Source organism: Galendromus occidentalis, unplaced genomic scaffold (assembly GCF_000255335.2).
Source record: "Galendromus occidentalis unplaced genomic scaffold, Mocc_1.1 scf7180000077086, whole genome shotgun sequence".
In the NCBI taxonomy this organism is placed as follows: Eukaryota; Metazoa; Arthropoda; class Arachnida; order Mesostigmata; family Phytoseiidae; genus Galendromus; species Galendromus occidentalis.
The window spans coordinates 1,396,501-1,420,634 of record NW_003805074.1 but is presented as its reverse complement, the minus strand read 5'-3'; the positions used below and the strand labels follow the sequence as shown (position 1 = coordinate 1,420,634).

The window sequence follows — 24,134 nt, the reverse complement described above, 5'->3', positions numbered from 1 at the left end:
AGGTCCGAGATAGGGTTCATATGAATCTTTTTGAGCTTGTTTCGAAAGTACGAGCGCCCCGTGCTGAAAAGACGCAAGGCTCGCTCGCAGTCGTTTGTAAAAGCTAATTAGCTCTCAGACGTTAGCGACGAGCAGCGTTGGAGCGGGTAGAGCTGCAGCGCGTTTCCCGGTCCGGGTTTTAATCTAAACCCGGCTCAGGTAGGGGAACGGACTCAGTCAGAGAACAGGACAGCGACGACGACGTCGAGAACGATGAGAGCGGCGTCGGCGATGACATCAAGACGCGAAAGAGAAACTCGTGGAGACGAGGACACGACGGCGAGGCTTAACTCGATGTCGACAGGAAGTAATTTGCTGGAGTCGAGCTCCACGCACCTTGTGGGCTTTCACCGACCAGACCATTGTTTCTACGCATGAACGTCACAGGGACTATTGCGGAGGTATCGGAGCCTATATCGGGCCGAGCAGACAAACGTCTGAAAGTAAAAACCAATGCAGACTTGCAGGGAGTCAAACCAGGTGGCAGTCCGCGGGAAAAAGGCAGCTCGCGAGGGCCTGCAGACGCGGTCGGGGGAGGATAGCAAGGTGTGTTTCGGGTTGTCACAAACAGGACGAACCCCACAACACCGGGGGCGGTGACGGCAACAACAGCGGCGAATGCCAAAAACAAGTCGGCTCGATTGGCGCACACGATCGCACCGGAGATTCGACTGCGAGCAGGAGAGGAAGACTGAGAGGAGAGAGCAAAATACTACGAGCCCATAGTGTTTCCTATGTTGCCTTTGATTGCGGTGCGGGGCCCTCCGGGAGTTGTTTGCCTACTGCGACTTCCATTTACAACTACTACGTAGCCCATCTCAGCCACCACCGCGAGTACCGAAACAAACATCGGAGAGAAGCCCCACTGGAGCGTCCACCTTAATCCTCCTGCGAATACGACTTTACGCAGCACGCATACCGGCATGCGGAATTTTCCGGCCCTCCCAAATCGCTGATGTTAATTAGCTGGAGAGAGATCGGCTGGTTATGATGGAGACGCGCAATATGATGCTGCTTCCCGATTTGTCCAAGCCTCGACTCTTGAAATGTAGTTGCCTATGAGCGTTCAAATGATGACCGGTCCCCGGTCAATATTGTTCAGGGATTCCGATCAGAAGTTTCCGTCGACCTTAATGATTTCTTGAAGCCCTTCACAACGTGACGGTCTTCGCAAGCGTTTAGAGGGGAGATTCATCCCGGAAAATCACTCATTTCGACTATGTTCGCCGCAGGTGCGCGTGGAGCAGCGCCGGCGCTCTCGATGATTATCGGAAGTAGCATAAAATGTCTCGAGCCTCGGTGAAGGAATAAAAGCGGGACTTTAGACATATGCGCGTGCTCGCGGTGACCTGAAGAGCGTCTGGTCTATCGCTCGTTCAAGCGGATTCTCTATCAGTCTGACTGAGTGAGTCGAATGGTACAGTTACTCGCGCGTCGAACCTTATTTCTGAGTCTGTGCCAACCAGATGCACGCGCCCCACGGCAGGTGAGCTCTGGCTCCTGAGCCCCCTCCTACTTCACCGTGGCAGTAGTAAGCAGTGTCTTGTTCTCTGGCTGCCATCTGCCGTCCCGCTAGACAGAGTGCGAGAGTTCGGCGCTGAGGCTTGCACGGACCGCGTGACCGATCAGGATCAGAAAAGCGTTCGGAACGCAACATCGCCAGCGGGTTGCGGAACCTTTTCCAGATTGCCTCCCGAGTTAATTCGAACGTGCAAGCGTGAGGCAACCTGACACGCTCGCTTCCCTCGTAGCCGCCCACGTGTCTTGTCGTGTGCCCCATTCAAGCGCTCGGTTCTCTGACGCTTGCTCCTCTGACGCTTGACGCTGATACCAGCGCCTCTGGCGAGTGATCGGGTAGATACATCATCGCGCCTAGAACCCCAGCACGCGGCAGCTCATTCGAACGCGGAGAGTCTCGGTGATGAGTCCGCGTAGCCTTGACGTCCCCATGTTCATTTGCGTACAGAGTACAAAAAATGTTGAAGTGGTGTTCGAGCAGTAGTACTTCCGGCAGCAGTACGTGCGGGAGTACGTGTGACAAAAAGGATGACTCCTTGAGTCTCGACCTGGAAGATGACGAATCGGTGTGGATTCTTATCCTGCAGAATTTGGTTTTTCCCCCGTGGTCTAATATCGTCGCCGAGGAGGCATGGGCCGATCGACTAATGATCCCTCTTGTTTCCATCTCCAGGGACCTGCTCGAGGATCGAGTGGAGAACCATCCCAGGTCGCCAGATTGGATTCGTACAGTTTCTCCATGTTGAACTTGCAAGGTGAGTAGTACTATAAATTTCATTCGAATTCATTTCTAGATTCAATAACCTCTGTATCGCCTCCGATTTTTCCCTCATCTACGGATGTCATTTACGAAGCACTCGTTCGAATCTGGCTCCGGATGTCGGAGGTATCAGGCAACCTCGCGCTTGAACCCTGCGAAGATCGCATGATTAGCGGTGGAGCGGGTGTGATTTCGTGTCAGAGCCGAAACTTTTTCGTGTGGTGCCAATGCGAGCGATGTTATGAGATTCTAAATCCGGCCAGGAAAGAGAGGTTCTCACCCTCGATTGCACTCATACACCGCTCCTGCAAAGCCGCGGTTTCCGACCTTGTAGGCCTCTTATTCTGTCAGGGCCCCTTGAGAGGAGAGAACCATTGTGCCGGTGTATTCCTGCGTGTGTGTATGGATGTGCTGCGACTACGGATTCAACGATGTGGCTCAGGCTCGAAAGAAGTGCGTGCGATTCGGACAACTTCGAATAGCGATTATCGCGCTGATAACGGTGACAGCCGATGAGCACCCCTTGAATCGTCGCGTTCAATTACGGCGTCACCATCGACTTATAGTCGAAAATGTCAGCTGACCCCAGATGACGCAGAGATTAGGCAATGTTCCTGTTCCTGAAGCAGCTGGACCATTGCCGTGCGCACCTTTCCGCGGAGCTAGATCAGTTCTTCCGGAGATTCTTCTTCTCAGTGAAGAAGAGTTGACTAATCCCCCTCATGATTTCCGGTGAATGTAACGCAAGCTTATCTTCCCCTCCCGCAGAGAGCCAGGATAATGAGCTGGATGCAATCCTCGGAGAGCTCTGTGCACTCGGCTCCCAATTTGAGAAAGAGCTGCACGGACTCAGAGCCGCTACTGAGGAATCGCCTCCGGCCACCACTAATTTGAAGAAGGATCCAAAACCCACAGCATCAGCTCCACTTAAAGCTCCTGAATCTGTCAGCACTATCGGTGAGTGCGATTGCCAACTCGGTTCTCGATAGCGATTGATCCCTGTACCATACAGCGAGTTCCACGACGTATCGGTTACGTGCGCACTCCTGAGAATTATCGTCCCGCCATTATAGCCCCCACGCGAAGCGATGGTCGAACTGACAGTCCCGATAACGATTCGGCCTTCTCGGACTCCATATCGATGCTCTCCGGCGAGTCTTCGGCGTCTTCCGGAGCACGGACGTCCTCGTCGCAAGAGAGTAGTAAGCAAGAAGGCACACTTGGAATAAACGAGGAGCTCGCCACAGCGGTCGGTCTCCACGAAGTGCAAACAACTCAGGTAAAATTCCGCGGATCTAGACTTCCCCTACCTCTGGCGCGAATTCGCTATCGAAGAAATCTCGCAGTATCCTCCCTTCTTCGCTAAATTCAACTAACAACGCTCATTTCGTCTCGTTATCGAACAGACGGATCAAGCAGCGCAAGTCAAAAAAGAAAAAATCAAATTGGCTCTACAAAAACTCAAGGAAGCCAGTATCCGCAAGGTATTACAACTTCTTCGCTTCTCGGCACCCGCTGAACATTCGACGAATGACCCCACACCGATTATCGTGTCGAGCTTGTATACGTAGTTTCTCTCGATGGCAATGGATGGTACTGAACTAACCTTGGCGATATTCCAGCTCTTCATCAAAGTTTTTTGTTCCGATGGCTCGGCAAAAAGTCTGCTCGTTGATGACACGATGTCCGTAGCGTACTTGACAAAGTTACTCGCCGAGAAAAGTCATGTCAATATGGATCCGAAATGGGCTCTGGTAGAAACCATTCCAGAATTGTATATGGGTGAGTTCTTTCCCCTCTCTCTCTGTCTCTCATACAAGTCGAGATCCCTCCCCATCCGGTCAAACGGTTCCCCGAGATTCCGGATGTCTCGTTCCGATGCATATGGCAGTAGACGTCCGTTCCCGACGCGTGATTCCGGCTCGAAACCCGAAACTAACGCCTCCTTCATCTCCTCATGAATAGAGCGTGTCTATGAAGAACACGAAAACCTCGTGGAAAACCTGCTCCTCTGGACACGGGACTCGTGCAATAGGATCCTGTTCGAGGAACGATCGCTGAAGTACGATGTCTTCGCCAAGCCCGAGAAATACCTCGCGGACTCGTGCACCCAAACCCAGTTGGACATCGACGAAGACCAGAGAACGGGATTGATTGAGGAGTTCTTCCTGTCGCCTGGCACTTCAGGAGTTTCTGTTCCTGAAGTGGAAGGTCAGCTTTACCTCAAGTCTGAGGGCAAGAAACACTGGAAGAAGCATTTCTTCGTTTTGCGTGCATCTGGACTGTACTATTGCCCGAAAGGAAAGTCCAAACTGCCCAAGGATCTCGTGTGTTTGACAACTTTCGAAATGAACTGCGTCTACTTCGGCGTAGGCTGGAAGAAGAAGTACAAAGCGCCATCAGAGTTCGGATTCGCGATGAAGCATCCCCAGATTCAGAGCAAATCCTGCAAGAACATCAAGTACCTATGTGCGGATGACCTTCCCACTCTCAACAAGTGGGTGACGGGGATCCGTATCGCAAAATACGGCCGACAGATCAAGGACAACTACGATGCTATACAACGGGACATCGTTGAAGCCGACCTCGAGAAGTTAGCGTACCACAGGTCGTTCTCAGTCTCATCGATGGCGAAACAGCTCGCCGTGAGTCCAGACAGTTCGAGCAATTCCAGCAGTCCAACCGACGTAACTCAGCAGCCGAAGCTCCGCCACAGCGCTTCGACAGGATCGGATTCCACCCTTCTGGGCGAAACGAGTCCCGAAATTCCAGTGAGCACCGCACAACCACAAGCCCCTTCGAGTCTACGGCGAAGAGACTCAATCGCTTCGTCCAGCGGTGGATCTTCCAGCATAGGCAGTATGTCGTCCGATCGTTCTTCCGTGGCGTCCGACCCGGCCGTGGTCTTTGATCTCGACTTCCCGGGCGGTACGATCAAGCGCAAACCAAATCTCACACCCCGTCTGCCGCTCACAAGCACCACTAGGAGCCTCGTGAAGGATTCGAGCAGTGCCAGTGGGGTGGGCTCTTCCCTCGACGACAGCGTTTCTATCGTCTCCGGCTCGTCGTTCGGTTCCGGCGGCAGTCTGGGTCGAACGGCCGGGCTCCGGTTTTCGCTTAGGAGATCACACACCGACGAGCAAATGACTGCTACCCTGGCACGACTCAAACAACGCCAACCTCTGAACGTGGCCTCGCCCACGGCCCCCATGGTCGCCAGCAAGGGACCTTTGACGCCAACGAAAGCGATACAGCTCTTACCGATGCCACCAGTGGATGCCTCGAGTCTCGAAGACATTTCCGAGGCCAGTCAGGCGACCCCTAGGGCGTCGCCTCAGCACCGTCCGGTCGCTCCACTCACCGCCAAGAACCTCGAAAAATTAGCCCAGGACCTGGCTGCCCAATGTAGAACAGACCTAACCAGTCTAGGCCCCGCTCCCAAGAAGACACCATCGGTTATATACGCGGAACCGAGTTTGTCGAAAATACAGGAGATCGTTGCTACGGCGAACGGACAATCTTGTACGAATCCTGCGAGCTTATCGTCTCACTACCAAGGTTAGTTCACGATCGGAGGCGCCTTGGTTCTCGCCTGTCGAGTCTACCGGATCCCATTCGCGGGACTCGAACCCTCGCTTTCACCGAGGACATGAAATTTTGATCTCTGACGCCGATATGAATTTTCAGCGACTTCGAACCTGGGGTGCGTATCGTCGGCTCTCGGAGCGAGTACGACATCGATCGACTCGTTGCCTCCGCCACCCCCTCCGATGCCTCTGGGGGACCAGACGTCGTGGCCTTCGACGTCCTCGTTATGTTCCTTGCCGCCACCTCCTTCGAACTTGGCTACGCCGACAAATAGTCCGCCCTTCTCGAACCAAACGACGCCCACCGTCGGTAAGTTCGCCTCGATGCGATTGCTCTGCTTCAGTGCCGATGCTTCGATTCCCGTGATTGATAATTCAGCCTCTTTTAGCGATGGGACCTTATCGTGGACGCCTCATATTTGTTTGAAACACATCGAGTAATCAACCTCAATCTTCGCACAGGTTCCCCTATGTGTGGCAGCAACCAAGCAACTCCAACGAACGAGCGTGTGGGTCTACCAAGAGAAGTTGCTCCGTCATGGCTGAACAGGGCATCTTCTTTGTGCGGATCCCCGTCTCGCGCGAAGCCCGCCCCTCCACGCAGAAGTGAGACTACAAGATTGTCGTCGCCCGGTAAACGCGTGCAATTCAATGAACAGCGCATTGTAAGTTTTTGTTCTTTCTCAAACCTCTCTGCGAAATTCTTCCCTGCCCCCCGCGCGGGGTCTCCGCCGGTCATTTTATTCTCTCCGTCGGCCGCGAGGATTCCCTCTTTTCGTGTATTGAACCGTTTCCGCCATTGCAGGATACGAGCCCTTCATCGATGATCAGTCCCCCTGACGAATTCCTTCGAGATCTTCATCGTGTGATGGACAAGAAATGGAAAGTTGCTCAGACACTTACCACGATGCAGGATCACACCGCGCACCAGATTTTGGGCTTTCGAGACCCTCGAGTTCTCAGCGAGGAGGAAAGGAGCGTTACCACTCCGTTGCGAGGGATCCTTGTTCAGGAGCCCGAGCGTAACAATCGTATTCCGAAACAAGTTCGCCTAGATCTCCCAGGACTTGTGTGCAATTCGCCAAAGGCCAAACCGCCACCACCAAAGCGCAGCGACACTACCCAGCTTTCGTGTACGCTGCAATCACCGGCGAGTCCCATCGGACAGCGACTCGGCATCTACTAGATGAGGCCCGATGAGATCGAGTCGAGTTAGATGTCGATCGATCCTCTCTGATCTCCGCTCTGCCTATCATGTATATCTCAAAGGTACATACAGTATACGTACATTGTGTGAGAAACGATATGCGAAGCTCGATGCTCACATCGTTTGCCGCGATTCGAAAACCGAGGTGTGCGCATACAGGGAGCGACACAAGTTGTGCCGGGTAAAGAGGACAAATGTCCATCGTTGTGTGAACTCCGCTTTGGACGTGCAATTTTCAAAGCATTGTAATTGTCTGGATTCCTGGAACCCCTTCCCCTATTTCGTAGGCTGGCATTGATTCTGACACGCATCCGAAACAGCAATCGACAGTCGACACGTATTGATTCAAAAGCGACGGATTTATCTAGGCTGACGATTAGATCATCGAATAGTGATGGGGAAACTGGAGATGAACCCTTCGGATACTCCATCTCGATTGGAATGAAGGAACTTTGGCTGATTCGTACTCCGAAACATCGCTCGGCACTTCGAAGTGTGTTTCTAATTTATTAATTCTGAGGAACCCGCAGTGCCAACGAGCGTCGCCCGATGAAGCGAGACGGCCGGAGAAGCTTTACTTGTATAGAACCATGGAGGACGACGCAATGTGTATCTAACTTTACCACGATCAATGTTGGAATGAGACATGATGGCCGGCTCCAGATGGGTGACTTTTTCTAAAGGATGGGAGAGGCCACGTTTTTACGACACGGTCGATTCGTTTTCTGCTGGAAGCATCAGTATTTAGACGTCATGAAGCAGATACTGCAGAAATTTACTAATATAATAATCATCGTGGTGGAGAGCTTTTGTAACAATAATCGCCCGGAACATTGGTAGGGACATGGGCCGATGACGGGGAGGAAGACGTTGAGCCGAAACTGAATTTCTGTGACGAAAACGGGGTCGGAGAGGAAGAGGATTACACGAAGTGACGGGAGTCAACGAAAATTCTTGGAGCGGAGCGAACCTTACCGTTGGAGCGATTCCCCGGGCATGAAAGAAAACGGTACTGATCGTGTCCTCGGATAATATTAATATATCATCCTGCAGCCAGCAGAACTTTATCGAACTTCGAAGTAGTGTGTGTTTGTGTGGAAGTGTGTTTTTTTATGAAAGCGATTCCGCTACCCTGACGTCGACTTGCTCGTTGAGCCAAATTAAAGTCATTTCAATCAACTGAGGAAGGATCCATGTATCCGAGGGAAAGCAGGTCTTCATGACGAGCAAATATCAAAATGTTTTTCAACCTTTCTTTGTGGTGGTTTAACGGTGCTGTCTGTTAGGAGAAATCTCGTAGTTGTACGGAAGCGAACTCTGTTCTCATCGATCTAAGGCCCTCAGCGATCGCGGATTCGATTTCGAGAACTGGAATTATCCTCGGAATGAGCAACTCCATGGAGTAACGCAAATTGTAAATAAACAATCATTTCGGTAAAGTTACGATCAGTCTGCTCATTACAATGCTGCGGAATAGCGTTCTGTGAGTGAGTAAGCAATCGACAGCCCCCAGCGTCGCACCCAGGCATACATCAATTCGGACCCGGCGATGATTTCGGGAATTTCTTTGAGTTTCGGATATGGACGATGAGGATATGATTCGCGGTACCAAGCTGCTAATCTCGATCTGCTTTGGATTTCGATTCTATCCTGCGGTAGCGTTCAATAATTCTGAGCTGTTCTGCGAAACGGATGGGGAGCCTCCGACGTTCGGTTAGCGATGCTCGCAACCCAATCGGCTGAGCGCTGCGAGACATCATAGGCGTCGGTGGTATAGTGGTGAGCATAGCTGCCTTCCAAGCAGTTGACCCGGGTTCGATTCCCGGCCGACGCAAACTTTTTTCGGTACTTCTCCCCTAAAACTTTCATCGCCCTTCTTGTTAGATTCTCTCCCTTCTCTCATATATGATTTTTCATGAGTCTCAAGACTCGCTTCCGGCCTCCGCGATTTTCAGTTTCGCCCGATTGCTCGAGAACACAAGAAAAAAGTGTTCTGATGATGGCCGCGGGAGATGGTAGCGGAGCAGACGACATCGAGTGTTGTGAAGCATAAATCATCAAGGCTCGGTGGTCACATTCTCTCGCGCGGAACAAGCAAGTTACATCAGGACTTCAGCAGCTACGGGAAGCCTATCCTCCACCGGCTCCAAAATGTAGGTTCCACCGAGATTTGAACTCGGATCGCTGGATTCAGAGTCCAGAGTGCTAACCATTACACCATGGAACCTAACCTTCCGACGCCGGGAATTGAACCCGGGCCGCCTGGGTGAAAACCAGGAATCCTAGCCACTAGACCACGCCGGATACATTCGAGAGTGTGTCAACTATGGTATAAACACCACATCCCTCCCGTAATGAAAAAATTACTCTCTCGACTCGGTGTTCCGACATGAATGAGGATATGGTAATTCAGCCAGTTCTCGCGGTATTATGAGATTCGTCTCTTTCTGCGAGCCCTGTCGATGATGCATAACTCGGACAACCTCAGGTGAAGAGCTTTCTAGCAGACCAGAGATCCTCGGCTTGATTCTGAGAACTTCCGAGACATCCGGAACCTACGGGGATACCTTCAGCTTTCCAGTCGCATACGAATCAAACCCTCGCGACTCCGCTCGCAGGCATCGGTTTCCGTGGTGTAGTGGTTATCACGTGCGCCTCACACGCGCAAGGTCCCCGGTTCGATCCCGGGCGGAAACAGCTCATCTTTTTGACTTGTAATGACAGCTCGGAAGGAGAGACTGCCCAGATGGCCGTGACAGGGATATGCCCTCATGAGCTCTCCCAGCTCGGAATTCTACTGAAGTCGGCCCTGATATTCTGCACGGCTTTCTCCCCCTCTCATCGGCGGGTCTGAATTCATGCTTCACGGTGAGCTCCGGGTATAGTTTCTGAGCTCCTCTGTAAGGAGCTCGCTCGACTCTGGATGCGAAAAGATGGAGATTCCATCGTCATCAAGCTTGACTCCCTTCACAGTTTGAGCGAATGCTCGCTTCCGTCCCCATAGGGGTTTTCGATACGGAGACGCGCCGGTCTATCTCGGCGTGCTCTGATCGCGAGCAATGCTTTGCGTGTTCCCCAGGTCGAGTGCTTAGGATCGTCGAATCGAATCGAAAGTCGGAATTTCTCATCCCTCGTGCCAGGCCCCTTAAACGGAAGCTCCCATGTTCGACCAAGAAAATACTGCCCCGGAGAACACAGCTAAAATGCAGCGGTTTCTTTGATGGGGTTGCAACAATTAATATACAATCATTTCAGGGTGTCTCTCCAGCTCACTGGAGAAATCGGGCGCGATCTCCCCGAAGGGTCAATCGGAGTTGTTTCCGGACAGCTGGTCAAGGCGACGGGGAAATTCATGGTCGAATTGTTACCTGAGCGAGGGGTCCTACGATACGAACTCACGGGTCTCGCTTTGGGCTCGATTCGGCGTGGAACCGAGAGACGAAGAGTCTAGATCTTTCTTCCCTCGACGTCCGCAGTCCCCGTCCTTCGATAGCTCGACTCCTGGAGAAGATCTCTCGGAATAGGGAAGTGAGATCTCATCACAGTCGGATCGTTTTCTCTAACTTTTGAAGAAGCGAGCAATGGAATGGTCTCATTTCGAAAAGGGCGAGAGACCCGATTTTTCGCCGCTTTCGATGTACTGACTTCCCGCTATCAAGCGATCGAAAAATTAAGTCCACTCAAAATTATCCGTCGAGCCGGATTTGAACCAGCGACCTAAGGATCACTGCCATAGCTCTACAGTCCTCCGCTCTACCAACTGAGCTATCGACGGCTGTTCGCTGGCCGGGACTTCAGGCGACCGGCTCCGACTTCCCTCGCCCTGAACTGATGCTTCTCATAGTCCAAGTGGACCTTCGAAAACTTCTCGCGATTGCCAAGCCTCTGTAAAAGTATGGGCGAGGGTCGATAGAGTCTTCAGATCTTATGCTTCGGGTCCATGGAGAAATCATCCAGGATTCACGGTTCGAAAAGGTTCGAGAACCTCTACGTTGAATGATGTACTTCCGAATTGTGGGCTGGACGAAGTCGCCCGTTCTGACTTCGGGAATTGGAAAGGCAATCCGTGAACTGCGAAGTCCGGTTTCCCGCTCCATAGACTTGGTTCGTGGCGGAAAAAGTGTATTTTTCATCTCATCGAAGCGAAGCACGTCTTCAAGCAGATAAGCACATCCGAGACGGAGGAACGAGCTCGTAGATCGCTGCTCGGACACCCTCCTATGGGCACGAGGGCTAGAAGTCACGGAATGACAGAAAGTTTTTCGCCCCGATAGGGAGCTCTGACCAAGACAGAACCATGCGGGGACCGCGTTCATTTGCGTCCCCTGCCGAACGCCTCGTATGGAGCCGCGGACGACAGTCTCGAACCTTGGATTTTCTAGAATACTTCATCCCAGGAACCGAGAGAGCCAATCCGTGGAAACGTTCTCGAGGAGTGGCGGAGGGAGCATAACGAGTTTGAGATCGCGCGTTCTGAGCCAAGATCGGAAGTGCATCGCTAGTTCTCGGAGCGGAGCGGAGCCTTGCCTCTCATCCAGGAGTGTGGCTGATTGGTCACCATGCGCCTCTGAATGATGGAACAGTCGAACCCTGGAACTTCTTGTGGAACCCGCAGCAAAATTGGAGATGCCGGGGATTGAACCCGGGGCCTTCCGCATGCGAAGCGGACGCTCTACCACTGAGCTACATCCCCTGAGCTCTGGAGCCGCTAAGTGCTCTGAATCAAGGAGATCCAAAGTCCTGGATAAAACCCAATCATATTTAGAAGGCCCGATCATCGCCCTTATTATTGACACGCTGCTCGCGAGACAAATCCAGCCTCAACGGGATTCGAGCCCGCAATCCCCTGTCGAAACTCTCCAAGAGGGTGAGGCTCCGGTGCCTTATCCGTTACGTCACGAGGCCGCGCACTCCCTGACGGGGCACCTGCCAAGATACCTGGGCCCAGGGATCCTAGATTTTTTCATTTCATCGGAGCAGATCAGGGCAATGGATCTTTCGGCATCGAGTGAATTGTTCGAAGTATTCCACTCTGATACCCATCTCAAGCTTTTAGTAGTCTCTTCGTTTCTACCCGCCACTGGCTTACGACTGGCACACCTCTGGATAGCTACCTACCAGCTTGGACTCTATCATGTCCGCCCGCCATGATCGGAATTTTTAAGCTGCCTCCCTATTTTTCGCTGCTCTCTCATTCCACATGTCGTGTCTATTACGAAAACAGTCCGCGGTTGTCGACAGATGAAGAGACCTTCCGTAGTTTGATTTGCTTCGGGCAATGTTCCGAACTTCCGTTTAAAATCGTCGTTGAGGTCAAATTCCAAGCAGATAAATTCTCTGAGTGAAAACTAACCCGAGTGGCCCAGACTTTCGGTCTGCGATCAAACAATGTGTCTTCCGGTGCCTGAAGAGTTTTGATTCTCGCAGCGAATCGCCGCACCTGCCGCGAGCACAGCCTCCTCGTTCTCTGCGAGAATATCCCTTCGGTAGGCGACGCGACGGGAGGCTCTAAGCCGGTCCAGAGTGGAAGCCCTTTCCGACAGTCGGGTCGGTCATAAGTCATGATTCACCCGAGACGATGGCCGGACCGCCGGCGCCGCTTGGAAACGATATCGAGTCTGCTTCACAAACACCCCTTCTAATCGTGACTGATCTCCATTGGTCGATCCCATGGACGGTCTCGAAGTATCGTACGGTTGACTTCTAGGCAGGATCGCTCATTTTCCATTGTCAAGACGAGGAGGACGAGAACACGAGCCGATTCCTCCGAGTTTCGGACCATAGGCTTGAGATTTCATGGAGCCGAGTGCCTGGGTAATCCAAATCGACCGGTGGTTGTTAATACGCCAGGATGGTTGCGCAGTCGAGGCGTTGTCGAGTCAAGTATAGTCTCTAGAAGTAAGTCGAGTATTGACTTATCGTCTCGCACCGAATTCTAGGACTGCCTCGGAGATAATTCCTGTTGAGGCTATGGACTTTCCCAAGGAAACTGCAATGCTCATGCTGCTTCCGGTGCCATGATCAGCACGTCAGCGATGAGGACGTGAGTTGAACTAGTCTCCCGAATTTCGAAGCGATCCAGAGTGGAACAATCAGTTGCTTGACAATCGCCGTGTCGCGAACCGAATGCGGCGCAAGCAGGATGCTAAACAAGGGGTGACCATGATGATGACTATTTTGACATCGAGGACCTCAGAGAGCGTCGACATCAGCACCGAAACCTCAACTTCTCCACGAGAGGGAACGCACTCCAGCATTCTTCGGTGAGCAGTCTCGACGGGGTGACCTGTCGGATCCTTCCGAGGCAATGAGCCATTATGAGCAATTGCAAGAGTTAGATATCATATCGTGGAAGGTATGCCCGACTGATTTTCCAGATTTGAGTATCTCGGTAACGACTAATTATACGAAGTGAGACATTCCTTCTCGAAGTCAATAAGCTCTCGAGAAGAGAATAAGGCTCGGCTATGGAAATCGGTTGAGGCAGCGGAACTTGTGAAGGGAGCTGACGGAGAAAAGACCCCGCGCGTATGGGGCTCCCCCAGTGTGAAAAATTCACTTCGTTCCCGTCCCGCGCGTGCGACACACTGCAAGCCATCTTGACCGGCATCTCACGCTTTGACAAAGATACTTCACAAGCTTACTTTCATGCTGGCATGTTTCCGAAAGGTATTAAGGTGTGCAATAAAAACATATTCTCTTGACGAACCGCTTCTCCATAGTCGGCGCAAGTGGGAAGGCTCTGTAGAATCGAGAGGTCGTCAAGTGTTTGTCCTGTAAGATAATGCGACACCCATGCATTGTCCTAGATGCTTGAAAATCGTCATCATCCGTACAGGGGAGATATTCCTCCAGACCGTATGCTGTCGAAATCGGCCATTTCACGGTCAATTTCATTTCCAGTTCGAACAGTTCATGCGGAGAGGAAGCCCCATCATTCTCCCCACGACCGTCAGCATACCCCTTCCGATGAAGAACTGTCGCTTCAGAAGATCAATGAATGCTTCGTAAGTCGAGTATCTGGGCGATTGGTCTGTGTTCGATCACCACTCGTAACCAGATGAAGTCAAGGCAATTCGATCAAGACCTCGATCCCCTGTATCTTACCCGATTTTTCATTATGGAACCCGCGGCATTGTGATGATGTTTCGTACGAGTAGAGAGGAACGATTTTCCGAAACCGCGAAACTCTTTGTTGCATTTTGACTGGCTAGGACTCGCCCTCCCTCAAACAAGGAATCTCGTGTACCTTGGAATTAGGTGACGGCTAGTTTTAAGGAGTTCTGCACCGAATCTCCGACAGTGAGGCGAGCGGACGCGATCCGGAAACGTCTCTCAATCGGTCCCGAAGCTAGCTCACGCCCCATCACAAAACGGTCAAGTTGCTCCGCTACCCCATGACCACGGATCAGAACTTCGAATGTTGGATCGCCTTACATTCATTTCCCTGAAATAGAGCTGTGATGATATCATAGTGAAAAAAAAGTTCACAAATCTTACGATTAGAAAGTAAGGACAAGCGGGGAATCACGTAAATCCTGTGAAAAGCGAGCATCTGAGCAAATTGAGAAGTATTTCGTGGCCTCACTGACGTGATTGGGCTTCGATTGAAAAAAGTTTGAAGGCTGTTCGGAGAAGGAAAGTGCCAAGTTCGGTGACAGACAGCCTTTGCGACTTTATTCGATGGAGGGATCATCGAACATGTATGGATGCCGACGGAGCAGAATCCGATTTAGCGATATAACGATGGTATGACGCAGATCGGAGTGCCGAGAGACACTGCACAGAGTTCTTCGCATATCCGAACCTTCATTGGTGTAGTCCTCGTTAGTATAGTGGTAAGTATCCCCGCCTGTCACGCGGGAGACCGGGGTTCGATTCCCCGACGGGGAGTTCTTTTTCTCCGTTCGTGACATTTTTTTCGAGAGCGTCATGGAAAAATGTATTTCCGACACCGGGAATCGAACCCGGGCCTCGTGGGTGAGAGCCACGTATCCTAGCCACTAGACCATGCCGGAGTCTATTACGAGTCCAGCCGTGCTCGACGTCGATGATTCTTCCGATCCCGCAGCCGAGTCCACCGTGATCTTCAACGACTCTTCACCAGTCAATCGAGGTGAAAGCAAATCGACGTCCCTAAGTCTCGTCATCTATTAGTACAACACGATTCTGGCGCCAGAGCCGAGGCGTGGAGCGCCCGCTCAAAAAAGACTCAGGTTCAGCCCCGTAGACCGACAGAGTTTGAAGTTTGACAAGGGGAGTGCCGAACATGTAACACGCCGATCGGGCTGGAACTTTGGTCATAGAATCCCCACCCCGAGGGAAGTTTAACCCTAGGATATTATCTGCGTATGGCCACTTTAAGGGTGTTTAAAATTTTTTCGAAAATCAGCCCTTAAGCATTGACTCTATGGGAATAATGGAAAATACTATGAACAATGGACGAATATTGGATCTGCCCGAGATATCCGAAGACATAATATGTTTTTGGATCGCCGGATTCAAATTTGGCGCATCTTCATGAGTGGTATCGACTCCCAATTCCTCCGAAACAGCCAAATAATTAGAGCCAAATTTCTACGTAAACGGAATGGAGCAATTTATTCTGACGAATTCAGCATACGTGGTAGTCTACGAAAAAGAACTTAATACATAGATTCTGCTTGCAATGTATGCATTTTATGAACGGAATACAAAAATCTGTTTGTAACTTGCACCAAGTTTGGGAAGTTGGGAAGTTGAACAAGGGACTGATGAAGATCTGGTGTCAGGAAATTCTAAAGGAAGTTCTGGATCGCACCCAAGTCGATCGATGTGTGCTTTATCTCGATTCCTGGGGCGGACAGCGAGATCAGAGCTTGTTCCAACTGGACGACGAAGAAATCTGCCTTAAGACACTACCGCCGGGGTCAACACCGCTGATTCAGCCGCTGGACGTTTACTGCTTCCAAATGTAGAAGAATTTCGCGAAGCGAATGACTCGAGCATGTGGCTTGATCGCATGCCGCATCGACCGCCGCGATGATGTCCTTCGACTCCAATCACTCATCTATAATCATTTTCAGCACCCTGATTTCCGAAGTATGTGGTTGTACGGCTGGTACAAGTCCGGCTTCGATGTGCCGGAGATACCCTTCCTGAGTATCGCCGAGATGTTGTTCTCGGTCACCGAAGTTTGTTCCGGTGATTCATTTCATAACATATGAATTCCGTTCATAACATTGCAAGCAGAATCTATGTGTGAAGTGCTTCTTCGTGGACTACCACGTACACTGAATTCGTCAGAATAAATTGCTCCATTCCGTTTATGTAGAAAGGCTCTAATTATTTGGCTGTTTCGAAGGAATTGGGAGTCGATACCACTCATGAAGATGCGCCAGATTTGAATCCGGCGATCCAAAAACATATTATGTCTTCGGATATCTCGGGCAGATCCAATATTCGTCCATTGTTCATAGTATTTTCCATTATTCCCATAGAGTCAATGCTTAAGGGCGGATTTTCGAAAATTTTTTAAACACCCTTAAAGTGGCCATACGCAGATAATATCCTAGGGTTAAACTTCTCTCGGGGTGGGGATTCTATGACCAAAGTTTCAGCCCGATCGGCGTGTTACATGTTCGGCACTCCCCTTGTGAGAGGAGTGACTCGATTGCCGAAGGAAAATGTACGGTAGTGAAGGAAGGCGACAGCATCCGACTGCGTTCCTTTCTGCCGTAGATGTTGTTGCCATCATCGAAAGTCAAATACTGAGAGGCAAACGCGACTCGTCATTTTCGTTCTCCAGAAAAGTTTCACTGTGCGACTTCGCAGCAATCGTTTCAGGCAGACGTCCGGTTCACTACATACCCGTTCGTTTGTTTTAGTCGGTCCGACGGTCCATCCTTGTCCCTCTCTAGCAGCAGGTTCGGCCAATGGACGGTCCGATCGAGCCTCCGTCCGTCGAGCTACGGCTATATCTCAGTGAAGTTAATTTATATAACGCGCTAACTATTACGTTTGCTTCCCATGGATGCCCGTCTGACTGCTTAAGCTGGTCTTGTAGCTGGAGATGACGACGATGGTGGTGGCGGCGGCGGCGGCCGCGAGCGCAGCAACGACGACGACAAGAGCGGCGGGAACGCGGGCCGAAGATGACGCGGGTTCGTTGCCCGGCGGGGCACCCGATAAGAAGCCACCACACACACACACAGACAGACTCAAATGGGTATACACTAACAACACACATCAGAACAGCTGACAACGGCTGACCAGCGAGCTGGTAAGCGAGCCCGCTAGCGAGCAGCAGTCGACCGGTCCGCTCTTCCTCGCTCCGCATTCCTCTACGAGGAGCCAAAGAAAAAGAAGACGTATTTCGTACCGACGGACTCGGGCTCGTTCCATGAGCGAAATGATGACACGGAGCTCACCATGAGGCTCCGGAGACGGTGGAGGTCCTTCCGAAGTTTCCTTCTTGAAAAAATAGAGACCAACGAGAAAACCCTCACGGGGCCGTCTTCGACTCAAGGCGACAAGAGATATCTCGAGCAATTTTGTAGGGGAGCCCTCTGGGGGAGATGCAAAACACCGTCTTTCAACTCGAGAAAGTGTCCGAAAACATGTACCGAAACCCTCACTCCTGACATCCTAACGCACCATTCGCTCGGAGGCAACGACGCAAATAGATTTTTTTATGCATGAAATAGTCATGAAATGGGCCCGAATTCTCACCCTGAGAGAGTTCTCTGCTAGGATTACGAAGACGCTATTTCCCCGACACGCTTCCATACAGTCCGAGCAACGTTATGTTTTTTCGGTACGCGGGACTCACGCGGAGACGATGACGGAGGAACGTGCCTTCTGTTGTCAACCGGGGTCCGCTGATGAAGGTCATCGAAGCCACAGGCGCGAGACGCTCCTGGATTTTTCTCAGCCTTGTCGGAATCGGTAACCGGAGGCTGCGGCACCCGGAGGTTGACAACGCTAAATATATTGAGACGCTCGATGTCTCCTACTCTTCTCCTTCCGCCGATCGATGACACCCAGCATAATTAGACAGATGGACGTCCGTTCATTCTCGTCGCTGCCGCCACCAACGCTGTCATCTCAAGAACGCCATCTTCTGATTCTTGGACGGGAAAAGCAATCAGACGAAGAAAAAGTTTCGCCCGGCTCACTAAGGGACTCTTGACAGTGCTACATAGTTGTAAGAAGATTTTTCGCGCCCTCCTCGACATCACAGATTAATGACAGACTCGGTGCAGGGGCAGCCGATCATCGCCGGCTGCAATGCAGCGTCGTCGTTGTCGACATCATCGTCGTCGTCGTAATCATCATCATCATCACTGGAGTCACCGCCGAGGAGCCGATCCATCAAGAGCAATCATGTTTCAAAGGGGCTGAAATCTCAGCGGGTAGGAACGGAATAGCTGACTAACTAAGTTGATTTTGCCTCCTTCACAGTTTTTTCCTGCGTAGGTAGGTGGGGAGCCGACAACGCTAAACATGGAGGACGGGAACTGAACGCGCCTCAATCATTATTATTGACCCCAATGATCGAACGTCCGACTCCTAAAAACATTGGGCCGAGAAGTCGCGAACGGTCTTCTGTTGTCTGAATGAGTGCATCTCGTCGGAATGAAGAAAATGACGCCTTCTTCGGAATGTCGGATCCGTGAATTCCGCGGGAATAGATAAGATAGTTCTTTCGTACCGTTTTCTCTGCGGGAGAAGAAAGCGGAGAGATCCTCACCGGAAAGAAGATATGCCCGGAGTCGCTCTTTCATAATCAACGTGTATGTATCTTCAGGGTGCAATCTGATTCCTCTCACGGCAGCCGGTGCTGCCCATGTCGGGCCCGAGCTCACTCTCTCAAGCAGTTCGGAAGTCGGGCCGCGTCATTGGACTTCTGACAAGCGACTCAGCTCGCAACTCCTGCGCGTTATCTTCTAACGTTATCTTTTCTCGGCTTTATCCCTAGCTATCAAGCCACGGGGTTGTTGACTCTCGGATCGAGCGGAGCAAAATACTCGATAGCACGCGAACGGGCAAACGAAAACGCGAGCGGTGGCGGGCGGGCGGTTAGGTAGAAAGGCGTCCGAGAGGGCGTGCGGCCGAGAATAATGGGGAAGGCGCTCGTTGATCGAGTCGACGATCATTGAATCGCTTTTCGAATAATCGTGGTGAGAGTCTTTCGGTGTATTCGGGAGGACGATCCGCCTGTAGCCTTTGTCATCTCGCAGTCATCGACTTATGAAATTCATTTACAAGCATGAGCAAAAAAGAATTGCCGAAACCCGGGATCGAACCAGGGACCTTTAGATCTTCAGTCTAACGCTCTCCCAACTGAGCTATTTCGGCCGTGATTTCCCAGCGACGTTTCGTGACCGAAAACCTGAGTGCTGCTCTCCGCAAGTAATTATCCATTTCGAACCATTGAATTGAAACCCTTTGAACATTTGAAATTCCACTAATGGTTGACTGCCGCGTTTCTTTGACTTCACCCGCTGGCGAAGGGCTCAAGACACTGCTGTCGAAGTCCGAGGAGGTTGGCGCGCTTTTCAAACTCTTCGAGGAAAATCCTTTCCGATGATCTTGGACATTTTTCCTCCGTGTTATTACTTAGGCTTCAAGAAGCGATCGTCCCTGACTAGCGCAGGCTCATGGCTCCGAGCTCTTCGACGATCTGATTGGTCCGTCCATTGGGTCCTTTTCAGCGAGAGACTCCGAAAGAATCAGCTGACCACGAGAGGACGTTCGGGAAACACCGAGATTCTGTGAGCCGAGGCGATGAGGTTCATTGGAAAATTTCCCGGAGGGCTAACGTCTATCGACATGTATTGCTTTTCCGAAAAGAAGAGCTCCCACCGGAAGAGTTAGACGCGGAGACGTCTGCTGATGAATTTCGATCGGTGCCGTTGGAAACACAGGGAGACGGAGACAGTAATGGAAGCCATCTTCTTTTGCTTGGAAGGGGAGCCCTTCACGCTCCACGGAATAGCCTCAGAATTTCCTTGAATAATGAGTTTCTTCCCCGTACCCGACCATTCCACCGATACGGAAGTGATAGTCTTCGAACCCAATGGTGAGTTGTCATCCCCAGAACTCGCGGAAGTGGATCTCAATAGCTCAGAAACAAGGTGTAACGACTTCCGAAGTTGAGTCGCGATCTTACCTCCTCTCGAGGCGCTGGGCTCAGTGCTCTGACTCATCTGGAATCACAGCCCGGGCTCGATCACGGACGTCCGGGGAACCATGAAACCAATCGTTCTCGAAGAGAATCACTGACTCTCAGCCCAGTGTCTCGTATATTGCCCTAGAGTTGTCCCGGGAATCATTCAAATTCGACTTAAGGTTATCGCGCCCCTGCCCCCCGGAGAATAATCGGGCCGGAGAGGATTCTAACCTCGCGGAACATGAATAGGTTGCGCCTTCGGATCTGCGATCTCCAGAAAAATGCTTGCCCAGATCCGCTGTTCTTCAGGAACGATCATGCCGGAATTTCCGCGGACTGTACGCTATTCAGACAGTTTCATTCCATGATCCATCTTCTGACTTCGTGCCAGTCAATCGTCGGAGGTCTTCCAGACACCGACAGCATCTTTATCATCCCTTCGAACTGTGGCACTTGAGTCAGAAGGGCGCGGAGGTGTCCTGTTGAGAATTGGCCCGCCTCGGCTTCCGCCACCGGCCTTCCGAAGGCTTCCGATCGGAAGCTTTTCTATCCTGATGGGGAGAGGTTCTACTTCATCCACTGGGAGTCTATCCCGAGAGTCGCTGGAAAGTTCCGACATACCGGGTCCGAATCGGGCGAATTATAGTGCTCGTAATAAACGGGTGGAATCGCTCGGACTCCCGTGAGCGCTTTGTCAAAGGTTATTGTGCGTTAACTTCGCTCTCATAATGGAAAAGCATTCCGTTTCCAACTATTTCATTCCCCAGACTCTCGCTCATCGTCACTTATGTCAAAGCCTCTCATCTGGATCGGAGCACTGTAAGTTCATGCTGCGGCGGCGAAGAGAAGAAACTCGTGATCTGAGCGAATCCGTGAACAATATCATCCGATCGGGCACAAGAGGTCCGGAAAGTACGCTTCCTGGTTTCTACCGACGAAATCAACAACTTGGCAATTTCTCTCTCTTTCGTCTCGTCCCCGAATTTCCGATTGTCATTCATGATACGGTTTCCGACTTGACTTGTGACCACCAGTAAGTATCGGTGCGATGCTTTCAATCGCTGGCGATTATAATCAACGTGATGCTTCCCACAACAAAAAAGATACAACATTTCCGATGAACGTTTTCCACCGCAGTGGATCTGAAGTGTGATTGAAAATCGAAATCGATGGAAACCCCCTGCACGCTCTGTTCGCTGACATCGCCATTGTACATCTCGACCCAGACTTTGTCCGAAAAGCGGGTTCAGCTACAAGTGTATGTTGAACTCTAGTTTCGGACGAAATCCCGATTCGACGCCCCCTCTGATTTTCCCCATGACAAAGGCAAGTGAATGAACGAAGGTCCGACACTTCCTTCCGTTTGACCTTACGATTTGGAAATAGACAGGGAGGGAAAAAAGAAACAAACTTTGTCGCCAAGCGTTCAAGCCAAACACATTCGGCTACTCACGTTGATACAGCAGCCATGTTGTTGACACCAAGAGTCAGGGAGGGAGGCAAAAAGGCGGTCGGGGTCAATAATGTTACGGAACGTTACGAGTATCGGAATGCGTCTCTCAATGCCTCCTAAATGGAACATTGTGCTAGCGGTCTTTCGACTAGCGCCTAGCGCTTCCAAACATATTATTTCCTAGCTCGTTACCCCCTGTCCGCTGGAAAGCGGCGCAAAATTGCAAATATTCGAACGAGCAGTCCGCCGAAGCGTCCTGTTCCTCAGTTTCATTTCATAACTTCGCGGTCAGCAAGGTCACATGCATTTTGGCAAACGCGTGCTCATGCGTAAACGAGTGGTCTCAAACGTCAGGACCGGGAGCGATCAGATCGCAAAGTTTCTGGGACGCAGCCGGACACCGCCGGAGCCTTTCGGGATGCATACTGAGAAGACGCCGGCGTCGTTGCGGGAAAATGGGGCTGCGTGTCGCGGATACGATTGCGACGCGCGGACAAGTGCATCAAGGTGATGAGAACAGTTTATGAATCCACATAGGCTTGGTGGCGTTCCGCTCCGACGTTTTATCGAGGGGCACCGGAATATTAATTTACGGCGATACATCTTCCTCTCTATTGCACGCCTCTTCTCCTCGGCGCGGGCTTTTTTCTCTCTGTCGAGAATCTGCTCAACTAAACTGGTTCCGCCCAATCACTGTGTTGCAGTGATTTTTCTTTTTTTTCTCTCGAGCCCATTCATCCCGATCAGATATAAAATACCTACCCGTGAGCTCTCTGCTCACTCAGTCAGAAGAAACAGTTTGCGTAAAGTAGGCCTCGCGTCGAACCTGTGAAGATCACCGCAGAAGAAGATCGGCGGCCTGATCCCGACTTTTTTTTTCTGAATCGGCGTGGCTTCGAGGCTTGGAATCAGAGGGATACTCCTCTTGACGTAGCGGATACCCTGACGGATCGAATAGGTGCTCTCCGAAGTCTTCCGAAGAACACTTTAGATCGCGCTAATGGTTGTCCAGGCTCCGAGCGATGAGTGAGCTAGCAACGAATCCCTACGGCAATTTTTTTCGGACAAACATCATATTCGACCAGCCATGGACCCCCGTCAGCTCCTTTCGGAGTGGTGTCTACGCTTTAGAATATCAAAAAGAAACTTTTTTTATCTGAGGTCATAGAGCAACTGGTCGTCCCTCTCGTGCCGAATTCGGAGGAGCGAGTGAAGGCCGGATTTGAAACAAAAAAATATGTCTCGGCAAGCGCTGGGAAGAGTTTACGGACATACATATTTTTAGCACGCGGCTCATCAAAAACCAAAAGTCATAGATTCACGACGCCCAAGCCCTGCATTGCAGTGATCATAAAATGATTTACTCAAAACCCCTCGATCCGATCGTTTGCTTTGTATGGCTACCGCGTGGAACGGGGCATGCTTGCCGCAAAAGCGTTTCCCAACTTCTCCCATGGCTGGAAGTTCTGATCGGAATAGCGATTGTTGGGGGTCAGCCTTATTATCGACGAGAAGACCAGTATCGAATTTCGGTCCCATCGTTCGGGCTTGTGTTGACATGTCTTCCCGCCGGTGTCTTTCCGCTCTTTTTCGTCTCGTGGCTAGTCATTCTGCGGTTTCACTTTTGCCCGCTGTGGCATCGTGGGATTGACAGTTGGACATCTAGTCAGTCAGTCGGTCGCTCGCTCTCTCGCTCAGTCCTCCACTACTCACTCAGTCAGTCTCTTAATAGTCGACGGAATCTGAAAAGTCAGCTGAAGGTTTCCGTATACACACGCACACAGCTCGTTCCCACAACGTGCGAATCGTCGGTCGACTATTGCAACGTTGTCATCGTCAACCACTCCCGTCGGAAGTCTTTACAGTCGTCGTCGTCGTCCACAACCCGGAGCCGCGAGAGAAATGTGTAAAAAGCGAACGGGTCAAAGATCATCGCGAATTCTGGTTATGCTTCAGTCTCAAAAGGCATTCTTTGTCGCCGACGCATTTTATGGCCGATCGGCCCCGCATGATCATCGAAAGTTTAGGAAGCGAGTGGGGGAGAATCGCACGGAATTCTCACGGCTGCAGTGAACTCAAACGTTTATTTTACGGCAGGTTCTCCTTAGTTGATGAATTTATCGTCCGAGTATTCACCGATACGAATTTAGTGGAGCCAGGATCTGCCATTCTATCGATCCAGACGAGAAAAACCTCCCTTTCAGTTGCGCTGAGCTCCCGCGCCCGATGTGACACGACCTCACCAGCAAAAAGGCCCATACGAGCTCAACCCGAGCTGTCTCTAGAATCATCAGGAGTCCCCATGATGAAAGGTCCCATGAAGGCGAGCAACGGAGGAGGTTGGCCCTTCTACGATCATTTCTTCTGAAACTCGGGACCAATTGATCGATGTCTAAGTTCACGATCACTACAATTAT

At 51.3% G+C, this 24,134-nt stretch overlaps 1 protein-coding gene and 9 non-coding genes across 10 annotated transcripts; 4 read left to right on the top strand and 6 right to left on the bottom strand.

Annotated features, from left to right (window-relative positions):
- The first annotated feature begins 2,015 nt into the window (after positions 1 to 2,015).
- On the top strand, positions 2,016 to 7,118 carry LOC100904504 (ras-associated and pleckstrin homology domains-containing protein pico). The gene is made up of 10 exons (XM_029110736.1): positions 2,016 to 2,123; positions 2,231 to 2,312; positions 3,086 to 3,274; positions 3,391 to 3,596; positions 3,724 to 3,801; positions 3,940 to 4,099; positions 4,283 to 5,875; positions 6,005 to 6,214; positions 6,367 to 6,569; positions 6,710 to 7,118. The coding sequence occupies exons 1-10, from the start codon at positions 2,016 to 2,018 to the stop codon at positions 7,088 to 7,090; spliced, it is 3,210 nt and encodes a 1,069-aa protein (XP_028966569.1). The 3' UTR covers positions 7,091 to 7,118.
- A 1,755-nt stretch (positions 7,119 to 8,873) lies between these two features.
- On the top strand, positions 8,874 to 8,945 carry TRNAG-UCC (transfer RNA glycine (anticodon UCC)). Its single transcript has one exon. It is a non-coding gene; the product is annotated as a tRNA-Gly (tRNA).
- A 321-nt stretch (positions 8,946 to 9,266) lies between these two features.
- Positions 9,267 to 9,338, bottom strand: TRNAQ-CUG (transfer RNA glutamine (anticodon CUG)). The gene has a single exon. It is a non-coding gene; the product is annotated as a tRNA-Gln (tRNA).
- Positions 9,339 to 9,343: 5 nt separating this feature from the next.
- TRNAE-UUC (transfer RNA glutamic acid (anticodon UUC)) lies at positions 9,344 to 9,415 on the bottom strand. The gene has a single exon. It is a non-coding gene; the product is annotated as a tRNA-Glu (tRNA).
- Positions 9,416 to 9,735: 320 nt separating this feature from the next.
- On the top strand, positions 9,736 to 9,808 carry TRNAV-CAC (transfer RNA valine (anticodon CAC)). Its single transcript has one exon. It is a non-coding gene; the product is annotated as a tRNA-Val (tRNA).
- Positions 9,809 to 10,800: 992 nt separating this feature from the next.
- TRNAY-GUA (transfer RNA tyrosine (anticodon GUA)) lies at positions 10,801 to 10,886 on the bottom strand. The gene is given in 2 exon segments: positions 10,801 to 10,836; positions 10,850 to 10,886. It is a non-coding gene; the product is annotated as a tRNA-Tyr (tRNA).
- Positions 10,887 to 11,732: 846 nt separating this feature from the next.
- TRNAA-CGC (transfer RNA alanine (anticodon CGC)) lies at positions 11,733 to 11,804 on the bottom strand. The gene has a single exon. It is a non-coding gene; the product is annotated as a tRNA-Ala (tRNA).
- Positions 11,805 to 14,932: 3,128 nt separating this feature from the next.
- Positions 14,933 to 15,004, top strand: TRNAD-GUC (transfer RNA aspartic acid (anticodon GUC)). Its single transcript has one exon. It is a non-coding gene; the product is annotated as a tRNA-Asp (tRNA).
- Positions 15,005 to 15,057: 53 nt separating this feature from the next.
- Positions 15,058 to 15,129, bottom strand: TRNAE-CUC (transfer RNA glutamic acid (anticodon CUC)). The gene has a single exon. It is a non-coding gene; the product is annotated as a tRNA-Glu (tRNA).
- Positions 15,130 to 19,377: 4,248 nt separating this feature from the next.
- Positions 19,378 to 19,450, bottom strand: TRNAF-GAA (transfer RNA phenylalanine (anticodon GAA)). The gene has a single exon. It is a non-coding gene; the product is annotated as a tRNA-Phe (tRNA).
- Between the last annotated feature and the right edge of the window lie 4,684 nt (positions 19,451 to 24,134).

Coding starts and splice junctions, on each gene's coding strand:
- LOC100904504 (XM_029110736.1), top strand. CDS start 2,016: ATGTTGAAGTGGTGTTCGAGCAGTAGTACTTCCGGCAGCAGTACGTGC. Junction 3,597..3,723: donor ACGAAGTGCAAACAACTCAG/GTAAAATTCCGC, acceptor GTTATCGAACAG/ACGGATCAAGCAGCGCAAGT. Junction 6,570..6,709: donor AATTCAATGAACAGCGCATT/GTAAGTTTTTGT, acceptor CCGCCATTGCAG/GATACGAGCCCTTCATCGAT.